Below are 12,655 nucleotides of genomic sequence, written 5' to 3'. Positions count from 1 at the left end.
CAATACCCTTGGAGCCCTTACTGCCCCCACCCATCCGTTCATGTTTAGCATCCACATGACAAAGAACTGAAGTATCCGTATCAGATATCATATCAGTCAGGTGATTTTAAGAGATGTATTGCATCAGAGATATGTATCCATCAGTGCAAAAACACATGGAAATAACCAAGAATACAACTTTGAAGCTAAAACCTTCACAAATAAGTAATATATAACATGTATAATGTAATAAGACTAAAATGGACAAGAGACTGAATCAATTTAAGTACAACCTTGCAAATGATCAACTTTGCCGCATTTACTTACATTCACCTAAATGTAATGATTTACAAGGGATGTAGTAACAATGAGAACTGAACACTCAAAGAATTGTGCTTCATTCATAGCCCCAATGGGGAATTTTATCTTTACAAACAGAGGAGAACCTACTCTTGAGTAGGAAGAGGAATACAAGTCTGAAAGTAAATAGGAGAGCCCAAAAAGGAAAGATAACTAAATAAAGACAAAAGCAAATAGAGATTTCTATCATGATTAGGAGAGGGAATTTGTCCCACTCAAAACTAGGTCAAAATAGGAATTTCTCAAATGGCATACAGATTGCTGTCACTTTCCAACTTCTCTTTTATAAACTGCCTGCAAATCTCCACATGCTTTGTCCTATCATGTTGCACTGGATTATGGGCAATGCTTATAGCTGCTTTGTTGTCACCATAGAGCATCATGGCAAGAGGCATAGACACATCCAGATTCTCTAGTAGACCATGTAACCATGGTCACTCACAAACCCCTTGTGCCATAGCTCGAAATTCTGTTTCTACATAAGATATTGCTTCAATATTTTGCTTCGATAGATAACCAGATTCCTGACAACAAAAGTACAATATCCTAAGGTGGAATTAAGGTCATACGCACCACCCCGTCTGCCTAGATATAGGTTCTTTTGGACTCCATGTGTTGCTCACTGCATCAACCTAATGCTAAAGGATAGGGGGAAGGTCAAGCTTGTACAGAAGACCGTGGAGCAAGCCCGACAAGTTAGCACCTTCATCAATAACCACACCTATGCACTAAAGATGATGAGGGACAAGTGTCAGGGTGATTTAGGGAGGCCAATCATAACTAGATTTGCTACCAATTGGATAGCACTACAAAGCTTTGAGAGTAGGATGACTGGCCTTAAGAGCACGTTTGCATCAGAGTAATGGTTTAGCTAGGAGGGTTCTTCACTTCTTCATCTGTAGGAGGAAGGAGAGCACAGTTGACCATACTCGATGACATTTTCTAGAATAATGAGAGGATAGTCGTGAAGATGCTTAAGCCTATAGTGCATGTGTTTTGAATGGTAGATCAGCAGAGAAGACCTACAATACCACACATATGGGCTGCAGTAGATAGGATGAAACAACAAGTTGTTTAGGTCTACCAACACAGCAACAAGAAAATCCTCAACATCATGCAAGTTAGATGGGAGTCTATGTTGCAAAATCCACTACGTAAGGCTGGTGAGTTGTTTAGTAATCAATTTAATATTCATTATATTATCAGTTTATCACACTATTAAGTATTGACTATTCTCTCTTATTTTTGCTTTTTATACACAACATACTATCTAAATCCCTAGTACCATTACAATGACATGCTAGGGATGAAACAAGATTTGATAGATGCCGTCCAAACTGTAGTGGAGAGGTTGGAACCGGATCCATCTAAGCAGGCAGTCCTCCTTATAAAGGTGAAATTGTGATTTGATATTCACAATTCATAGTTTTATCCTAAGTTATTAATTAATTTAAGTATTAACCTAGTTATTGTTTTTTTCCTTTACATATTAGATGAAGGCATTTAGGGATGCCACTAGGAGTTTTGGTCGTCCCGTGGCCATATCGGGACGGGAATCCGCCCCTAGGGGTAAGTTAATTCATTATATATTTAATTACTTATATTCTATCTTTCAATTAGTTATTTAAGTATTGATTGTAGTCTATGTTTGTTGCAGCTGAATGGTGGTTGCAACTTGGCCGTGACTCACCTCGTTTGACTATGATTGCATGCAAAGTGCTCTCCCAGACATGTCCTACCACTGGTTGTGAGCAACATTGGAACAACTTCAACCTCATCCACTCAAAGAGGGGCGACCAATCGGGTGTGAAGTGTCTAGAGGACATTGTCTACCTACACTATAACATGAGACTGAGAAAGGATCATATTAGACATGGGATGGACAGAGAGAGTAACAATATCAAGTTAGCCGACATATTTGAGATGCATGATGATGATAACCCAGTGGTTGATTGAATCCAGGACAATGGAGAGGCATTGGTAGATGAGAAGGGAGGTCATCTTAGTAGACATATTGCAGAGGAGATGGGAGCTGATGTGGCGCACTCCATGCCCCAGGAGGTGAGTGCACACACAACACCCGCTAACCCCTTCCTACCCTAGTGCATCCACCCATAGTGAGGATTTCATTATTTGGCCCGACACTGAAGATGATGTGACTCAAGCATCCCCCAACAAAAAAAAACAATGATGATGATAACAGCAATAATGATGATGATGATAGAGGGGATGAGGAGGGTGTTGGACCTCATAATTAGGGTTTAGCTAATTCTAGGACCACCAGTAGTACATGAGAGTTAGGGAGGGGGAGGACGACCATCGAGATTCACAGGTGAGAGTCAGTTCACCCATGCAACACAGGATTCAAACCATGGTGGAGCTGCATCTCAAGGCAAAAATGTTTCATCGACATATTCGAGGAAGGGAAAGGGGAGACAACACAGATATAGCACAGAGGACACGCCATCATATGGGTCTTACCATCCGGCTGATGTGGATAGCTTGGTGGGCTCTATGAGATCGATGAGCATAGATGATTCTAGAGAGTACACCTCTAGAGGATCTGGATAGCATAGGCCCGCAGAGTCCTCATATGGTACTGTTGTGTAGAGTGTGGGTTCTAATGGGTCGACTTATGAATTATGGTGTGACTGGTGTCCCTTCTGGCTTAAGACTCAAGAGTCAGCCACCAGTGGAGTCTTATGGTTATGGCCATAGAGCTTATGAAGCTTATGGTGTCCCTCCCACTGTCACCTATCAGAGTCGGCCACTGGAACCTTACTATGGTTATGGAGCTTGAAATGTCCCTACCCCCGTCGACAACCAGAGTGGTTCCTCATTTGTTGAGCAGATCTTCCACTCTATACCACCACCAACCCTTCCATAGCTCATTATCTGGATATTTCAAACTTCCCACTATCAGGATATCTTAGCCATGTGGGTGAGGCCAGATACATCATAAAACATGTATTGTCATTTGTATGGGGTGTAGAGGGTAGAGGGAGACATGGAATAGAGTAGACTTGTAATCGGTAATATTCTCGGTCCTTCTCATACATACTATATACTTGAATGCTACATTTTCAATGGTTTTTTGGGTAAACTAGTAGTTCCATTGTGTTTATTATGGTTGTTATAGGTAGTATGCAAGAATCCAGATCATTTCAAGTTTATACGAGGCTAGAAACTGAAGCTTGAAACTTTAGTAAAAAAATCACATGTTTCGACCAAAATTTTGGCTTTTTCTTAGGTCAAAATTCAAGTTTTGACCGAAATTTTTTCCTTGAGGTAGAGTCGATGAGGCTTAATGAAAGACAACATCCATAGAAAAAAAGAACTTGTGAAACGGTGGATGGTAGTAGCGGTAGCCATTCTAGGATGGAGAACATCCCACAAGGATGCATTAAATGCTTTGTGGATCCCAATACAGTGATGATTACAATCATAGTAGGCATAGTTGAACGCTCTAGGGGTTAACCAAAAAAGAGTTATTTCCAAGGATATTTATAAGTGCTATGAAGTCAAGTATGTGAAACAACATACAGTTAATCAAATAGGGGGCGATGGAAATTGTATCGGACCGAACATTACGAGAAAACATCAGGGCACAAACGCCCTCCAATAAGTGTCAACTCTTTCTTTCAGCTAGTCCATTCTAAGTAGGAGTTTCAACATACATGGTCTGAAGAAGAATATCATAATCTATTAAGTATGCCTCAAAAGTGTGCTCCATTTATCTCTTATCATTATCAATGTAGACTGCTTTAATCTTTTCATCGAACTACATTTGTACCATCTAGTGAAATACTTGGAAATACAAGAAGACCTACACATTTGTGATGCATTAGGTATACTCAACTGACACTGCAAGTGACAATCAATAAAGGTTACGAACCAACGATCACCAGAGATAGAATTACAATCACTAGAACCACATACATCGGAGTGAATTAAATCAGAAGCGCAATCCACTCCTTTTATTAGAATTAAAATAACTAGAGCATGTTTGTTTAGCCAAAATACACACTTCCCGAAAAATTGTCCTTATACAATGCTTAAATGAACCGGGAAGAAGATAAAGTAAAGATTTGACAGGAGGGTGACCAAGTTTCTGAATGAGTAGCTGTATATCTGAGGTGGTTGAGTGAACCTATGGTGTTAGTGAGAATGTTACAGCAATGGAAGGAGTCATATGATTGAGCAGATAGAGACCATTTTGCACCTTACCAAGTCCAATCATCCTCTCTATCACTAACCCTGTATAATACAACAATAAAGAAAAAGGGTAACTTTGCAACTTAGATCCCTAGTAGGCCACTAATAGACAATAGGTTAGTAAAAAAAGAGGGAATATGCAAGCAACAAGAAAGGTTAGGGTTGACAAACAGCAAATGGACCCTTTCCCAAAAATAGAGTGGGATCCATTTGCCACACGGACTGTGTCTTCCCCAAATAGAGGGGTATACTGATCGACTTGAGTGGAAGAACCAATCATATGATCTGTAGCACCAGAGTTGGATATATTGATACCATAAAAAGGTAGGTAGAAATACCTGAGTGGGCCTCGTGAATACCAGAAGTCACAGAGATAGTTATAGATGTAAAAGTGATGATTGGGGCAGCTTGCAGCAACCGACGGAGAGCTTGCAGTGCTTTGGGGAGATCGGAGACCATGTCAATAAAGGGAGCAAATTAAACTTCAGCTTGGTTAGCCTAAGTCTGTCTTCAATTCTTCCCATGACCAGCCTTTAATTTTGCTTCAAAGCCTACAGGCTTCCACTGTGGTTTCCAACATTTTTCTTTTGTATGACATAGTCTACCATAGCATCCACATCTGATAACTTCTTTTGGCGCTTCTGTACCACTTCCAGTCTAAGTTTTGAGGGTTGCCCTGACAGGTGCAAGGGAAAGAAGCATAGCAGCACGATAACAATATTTTGTACACATAGGCGTATGATTACTACAAAGTGCGTAAGGGATCTCAGCTGAGAATTTGAAGTCAAATAGGATCATAGTCAACATTAAGTCCAGCTAGGAAATAATATACCCAGGTCTCATCAAGGTGCTTGCAGTATGCTCAATGTCATCTCCGTTGTTTGGCTAAAAGGTGTTATGGTGATCAATCTTCTGCCATATTGCACAAAGGGTGTTGTACTGAGAAAGTGACATCTTCTGTTATGTCTCATGAACTTTCAGAGTTTATAGACTTGGGCCCTGTTTCCAACTTTACCATAGTCTTTTGAGTAGCAGCTCAAACATTAATAGCAGTGTCCAACGGTAAAAATGAAATCTGATGTCATTCTGGTTCCATAGATCTAATTAGGTAGGCTATTATTAGAGAGTCATGCACAAGCAGTCGGTCCTATGCTTGTCCGGGGTTTCTTTGATTTCACAAAATCACAGTAGTGCCAGTAATATGTCCTAACTCCTAATGGCAAGTGATAGTAATGTAGGCAGATCTTGACCACATCAGGTAGTTTGATGCATCTAGGATTGTAAGAGGAAAACCAAGGGGCTTGATACTCATTATTGTGAGAATTTTCAGCTATCGCAATTTTAAGTCCTGCTTTTGTACTAGATTCTGATTTTTTTCCCCCTCCTTTTTCTAGCTAAAATTAGTAGATTCTGATTTAGAAATCTTTTTTTATCACACTTGTACTAGACCAGATTTAGGGTTTCAACTGGGACAAAAAATCAAAAGACAATCAATTGTAGGGTAATAACTAAGGCAAATAAAGGAAAATTACAACACTTCAAAAAAACCAAACTATTTACAAATTCCAGTTTCGGATACAACCCTAAACACAAAAGAAAGGAAAAATAGAATCACAAGTGCTTTATTGTTTACATCCCTAAAGAAGAGACTGCAAAAGGGTAAGAACTGCTAACGTACAGCAGAAAAAATCCCAGACCTACCACTAATTTAGGTCTCCAAGGAAGATTAATTTTTTTACAATAAATAAATAAACAAAACACTTTGGGTATGCAAGGAACAACTTTGGTGCAGAACTGGTTTAGGCTTATATTTTATTTTTGATCATGGAGAAAAGGAAAAGAGGGCAGCAGCTTGGTACATTCAATTCCTTCACTTCTTTCTCAAAAGATAGGTAATTAAGGTTGCTGCTAGGGTATTCTCCAAAGAACAAACTGAAACCGACTTGTATTTGAAGTAGTTTTTAATCATTAAGTGACTTGAGAAGATGAGCTCCACAATTGCAAGAAGAATGAATTAGTCTTTCAATAAAGAATTGAGAGAAAAAGGGTCTTGTTACCATTTTGAGTAAAGGCTTCAAGTTGTTTTGTTTTTTTTTTTTTTTTTTTTTTTTTTGGATGAATAAATAATTATATTAAAGAACAAGAAAACAAGAAACAAGGCCTTCAAGAAGGAGACCGAAACGAAGAACTAAGGCCTCAGGAGACAACAATAAGCATGTTCCTTGGGGTATCAACAACCGGGGGAAGGGGAATAGCTAACAATCTGGATGAAACATCAAAATAGATGGCATTCCAAATCCTATCTATAGAGCGGGATTTGGAAGTCCTTCTCCTAAGGTTGCACTCCCACAAAAGGTGATGAATGGACACACAGAAAACTAGGTTGCCGATCCGATCACAAATAGAATTACCTGAAAAGGTTCTCAGAATCCAAGACCAATCACGAGAAAACCTGAAAGACCGTCTCGAACGGGGCCAAATGGAGGCAAGGGCTTTTCTCCAAATAGATTTGGAGAAAGGGCATGAAAAAAAATAGGTGCTCCAGATCCTCCAAACCATTCCAACAAAGGATGCAATTGGGATTTGTAGGGATGTAGCAGCTAATAAGGAAGGACTAGGTAGGGAGGGCAAGGTTAAGGGCTCTCCAAAGGGAGGGCTTCAAGTTGTCTTGTTTTGGCAAAGTCTCTTCAAGAGGGATTAAAATTCGAGCACTAGGCCCTTATACCATGTAGATGAGAATTGAATACTCAGAGAATTGTGTTTCATTCATAGCCCCAATGGGGAATTTATAGTTTACAAACAGAATCAAACCTACTCTGAGTAGAAAAAGGAATACAAGTCTAAAAGTAAATCAAAAACCAGTCTAAAACCCAATAGAAAGATAACCCAGCAAAAACAGAATTAAAGAAGGATTCCTATCATGATTAGAAAGAGAATTTGTCCCCCTCAATTCTAGTGCTACAAAGGTGCACGATTTAGTCCCTCTCACAACAAGGAGAAGTATGACTAAGAACAATGATTCAACCACAATGATCAAGTCTCATAAACCCCATGCATAAGAATAGCAAAATTTATTCAGAATTTTTGCGCTCTTTATAGTACATGAATTATGGGGTATACATTAGGTCCCCTCCATATTTACTAGTATTAATCAAGTAATGATTAATCAAGTAATGAACTCTATAGTTATATGTAATATTAATCATGTGCTAAACTCTATAGTTATCTGTAATAATAATTGCATACATATAGCACATGCAAAGATGCAATTAACATTAATCAATAGAGTGAACCCAGGTATAGTTGCCGATTAGTCCCTAAAATACAAACTTTTTCGCTATCAAGTGAATTACATCCAAAGAAGAATGGAACGAACAAATTTCAGACTAAAAGAATAAAGAGTGAATGATCCACAACTATGGCTACTGACTCAACACAAAACAAGTTCGACAAGGAAAACAGAATCCCCAGACTAGGTAAAAACATTACCTTCATACCTGCACTGTCAAAAATCACCCCTTCCGGTGCATATGTGGTCCCATTAACACTATATTCATCAGTAATAGGCTCATGGCGTCCCGAGCGTACCACACATATCTGGACAGAACGAGCAGAATATATAAAGATCAACACCTGCTACAATTAGTGTAGAAAACAGGAATATCCATATCTGAAGCACCTATTTGGATCAACAAATCATATCAACATGAAGCAAGGAAGGGGGGGTAAAAGAAAGTTGATCTAATGAAATTACTAGTGGGAGATTTTGCAAAATATTATCAATGTACACACAGACAACATCTGAAAGGAGAACATTACCACAATCACCCAACAAAATAGAAACTGATAGTACAAAATGAACCCAATCAAAATTCAAGTATCTGGAGGAAGAATATCAAAAGAGAAGAATCAACTAAGCAAAAGAAACAGCCGCTCTGGGCTTTTGATGAGCGCTGCCATTGATTTATCCAAATAGAAAACCAACAAAATAGTTGTTGTATCACAGGATATAGCCAATGCAATCAAGTACAAAAATAATCACCTTTGACACAGACATCATGTTGGTTGTAAGAGTTCCTGTCTTGTCACTGCAAATCACTGTTGTACATCCTAAGGTCTCCACCGATGGCAAAGACCTTACAATAGCATGCATCCGTGCCATTCTTTTTGTCCCAAGAGCCAAGCACCTAACCACATGAAGGAACAGAAAGATTTAGGAAGTTCAGGAAACAGTACCTTTTAACTGCGACCATGACAACTAGTTAATTACAATTCCCACATATTGCCAACTTATGCCAGCTTTTATTTGTAACTTCATATATGTAGTGAGATTCAGAGGTGTAAGGACCAACATCATATGTAAGTGAAACACCCCTCCTATATGTTAGACCGAAAGTTCAAGATCTAGATCTAACTTGATATCTGGTATTTTTTTCTTGGGCCAACATGAGTAAACTCGAGAGTCCATCTCAGGCGGTTTTAAGGGTCAAGTTGAGCTCGAAGTTGATATCTAGCCTATTTTAGGCCCTCTAAACACAGGAGTGGCCTTAAATTTGCGAGAAAACCCTACGTATGAATTCTAACTCGACCCTAAGTTTGAAACCAAAATGCTGCTGAAATGAACATCCAAGGTTATAAAATATGAAATATAGAACCATTAGGACATATAAATGGAAAGCAAGTTAGGACATAATGGCATGAAAATCGCTGAAATGTCACCAAATCTTGGCGACATTTCAGTGTTTTGGTAAGTGGGACACAAAACTAGGGAACGAAACCTACAGTCCGAAATGTTGCCGATAAATCCCCAACATTTTGGCAATATTTTGCCCAGGGGTTGATATTTTGACCGTTGGGCAATATTTCGAGTTTTTCATTTTCTTGGTGATTTATCGCCTATAAAATCCTATTTTCAGCAAGTTTTCACAAAACTTTTGATAGAGCATTCCAGAGCTTCTCTCTTCTTGTGTTGATTCTTGGTTTTTCTGCTTCTATCTTCGAAATCAAGCCCACAGTTATTTTTGGACACGATTACCATAGACAAAGCTGCCCTAGGTGAGATAGACTAGGGAGTCCCAGTTCACACATGCCACCTAGGATCAGGATCATGGAAGTCAGTCTCATCTGGTCGTACTACAACCTACAGCCGAAAGGGGAGGATCAGGGGAAGCAGCACATGCATGATTATGGTGATGACACCCGATCATATGGATCATACCGCCCTGTAGATCCGGCAGACAGCTTGGCAGCAGCAATGGGATCCATGAGCTTGGATGAGTCCGTAGGCTCCACATCTACTTATGGGGCTTATGGTCCTTATGGTGTCCCTCACACTCATGGACATGATGGTTTGGGTATGTCTTCCAGGAGTTCAAACTATGGGTACAATGATGGATCCATGAGCTTAGATGAATCTAGAGGCTCCATATCTACCTACGGGTTTACGATTATGATCCTTATGGAGTCCCTCCAAGTCATGGACACAATGGTACAAGTATCCCTTCTGGTGGCAGTTTCAGTGATTATGGGTCAGGCTCGGCCTCGAGGACAATTGAAGTTGTGGAGGAATTCTTCGGATACGGTATGCCACCACCATAACCAGCAGAGCCTCTTTCGTATATCTATTCTCATTACGCTCTACATCGAGTTATTCTTGCACTTGGTGATGACACGACCTACAGAGGTGCAGTTTGTGACTACCTTGAGTCCTTGACAACCATCAGCATAATATGTCATGGGATGACTATGTAAACTGGCATAACAAGATGATCATAGCAACACACTTGGTCCCGAGAGAGAGGATAGACCCACCAAGGCACAGGACTTGGAATTGAGATGATGGAGGTGGAGCCACCATAGCACATTAGGCAGCAGCATAGCTTAGGTTATTCTTCTTTCATATTCTACACATATATGGTTGTACTTATTGTACATCATATAAAATTGAGTACTTGGTTAGTTAGTTGTATAATGAATTTTAGTTGTCTTTTTCTTGCAAATAAATGAAGATCTTTGAGTTCTCTTGCGTCATGTGCATATTTACATTGGTTTAAAATCACGTTACAGACTTCTAGTTTCGCCTGTATATAGTTGGGCATGTGCCGATCAAGACCACCACTTTAGGTGATGTTTTAGGCCTAAATAGCACTCTCATTGTGTTTATTGGCCTCAATACCAAAAACCAGTCCAAAATGACCTCAAATACCCTCACAAATCGGGGAGCAAAACTCCCACCGAAACCTTCCCAGATTTCATCAAAATGTCGAGGTTTCGGTGGTTTTGCTATTTAGCCGAAATTTCACACATTTGGTTATAAGATACATCAGATAACTTAAATACCAACAGAATATCAGATTCTCGACTCTTGAGAATACAATAATACAGCCATCATAAGTTCATAACAGAAGTGTTGGGTATGGCTTATGCTTCACATTCTATTGCCGACGACCTTCCCCTTGACGAACGGGGGGTTCAGCTCACTTTAGGCCTTGGGATTCCCTTTGCAGTTTAAGCTTTGGACCATGAATAGTTGTTGTGGCTTAGGAATTTTTTTACTGAGAGGAGGCAACAATCCAACAAAAAAATTAGGCAAAAAATTAACTTGGGAAGCTGTCACCGACTTGGAAGGCAAGACAAGTCAAGATCTCAACCTATCTCACTTGAACTTGGGTTTTAAAAGAATGGGTGGACAGAGATCTTGAGTTGAATCGAGATCTTGACTCGGCCGAGATCTTCATTTAGATATCGTGAGACTTGCCTTAGATCTTGTCTCGAAACCTCACAAAAGCCAGATCTTAAACCATGATTATACCACACGAAGTTAAACACACCATGGACACATTATTGGGATGGATTTCAACCCTACAACAGGCACATTGTTGTTATTAGGGGATTTAACCCTTTCCTTTTGCTTATTCCTAGATAATACTCTTAGAACAGCGTTTTATTTGTATAGTTCACTTCCCCCTTTTCCTGTGCATTCTTCCATTCCCCCTCTCCTCACCACCCCCAAAAAGAACAACAATTTCAAAAGAAAATTGGGGACTCTAGTGAAAGAAATCTTTTATTCACTAAAAAGATCCTCAAGTTTTGTGTCTGTGTGTGTGTGACATTCTTCCCCTTCTTTCTAATTTCAAGTTTTTTGGTTTTAGGCGCTTCAACAAACAAAAAAGTGAGCAGATAACTATTCATTCCAAAACTCACGTTGTAACGACAGCAGGTAACCCTTCAGGAATTGCTGCAACAGCAAGAGCAACTGCAATCTGGATGCAGAAAAGAAATGAGGACATAGTGGTCAGCATTAACATGAAGAACATTCATAACATTGGAAACAAAGAGCCAAATTTCAGAATGTATAATCTTATAAATGGATCAAACTGTATGTTTAGCTATAGAATAGAAATAAAGAACATCACATGGATAAAGAAATTCATAAACTCAAATCAGTTATACAATATTATAACAAGAGTAAGAAAATCGTCACACTCCATTTTCAAGCATTAGCCTAAGTAAACTGTTATCTATTCATAAGTGCAGCCTCCCACCCTACATCTACATGCACTCTCAAGGAAAAGGGTTTGCTTACAGAACCCTCTTGAAGCCCTTTGGTCCAAAAATGATGGTTTACTATTTTTTGGTTTTTCTTGAGGGGGTGGGGGAGGGGGAATATCTAGACATATGGAACAAAGCCTCCAAAAGAAATATGACAAATACAATTTTCCTTCTTAAACCAAAGCAGAAGTATAGAAGCCTTCTATTTACACCATCTCCCAAATCTTCATGCAAACAGGGTTTAAGTTAAATGTTTTCCGTCAACATTTCTCAGAACACTACAGATGCCAACATCCAATGAATTAAAAGATAACTTAGCTTTCAATGTCCATGAGTATATCAAGATGAGAACAGATAAAGAGGCATTTCTCTCATGCAATACCTTAAAGTAATGAATTGCTCCTTGCAGAAAACCACCATGAGAAGGATCGCGGAAGTGTCCAATGTTTACCACCCATACCAAGACACAAATTCCTGCAATAACCTAAAACCAAAGCGGAAAGTTCAACTAACTGTATCTATGAACAAGACATGCAACAAAATTCAATAA

The 12,655-nt window shown here is 39.3% G+C and overlaps 1 protein-coding gene across 2 annotated transcripts in view; it reads right to left on the bottom strand.

Annotated features, from left to right (window-relative positions):
- ECA3 (endoplasmic reticulum-type calcium-transporting ATPase 3) overlaps positions 1-12,655 on the bottom strand; it is a 72,959-nt gene that overhangs the window by 36,776 nt on the left and 23,528 nt on the right. For both annotated transcript variants that reach the window (XM_089151157.1, XM_089151158.1), the window contains exons 13-16: positions 12,488-12,589; positions 11,758-11,816; positions 8,597-8,741; positions 8,044-8,151 (exon numbers count right to left, since the gene is read on the bottom strand). In XM_089151157.1, coding sequence (XP_089007283.1) covers positions 8,044-8,151; positions 8,597-8,741; positions 11,758-11,816; positions 12,488-12,589 — 414 coding nt within the window. The remainder of the gene's footprint in view (positions 1-8,043; positions 8,152-8,596; positions 8,742-11,757; positions 11,817-12,487; positions 12,590-12,655) is intronic.

The sequence above is a fragment of the Hakea prostrata genome, chromosome 4, assembly GCF_041222555.1.
Source record: "Hakea prostrata isolate BN-2017 chromosome 4, UWA_Hpros_2, whole genome shotgun sequence".
Taxonomy (NCBI): domain Eukaryota; kingdom Viridiplantae; phylum Streptophyta; class Magnoliopsida; order Proteales; family Proteaceae; genus Hakea; species Hakea prostrata.
The sequence above is the reverse complement of the archived record's forward strand: the minus strand, read 5'-3'. Positions and strand labels throughout refer to the sequence as shown.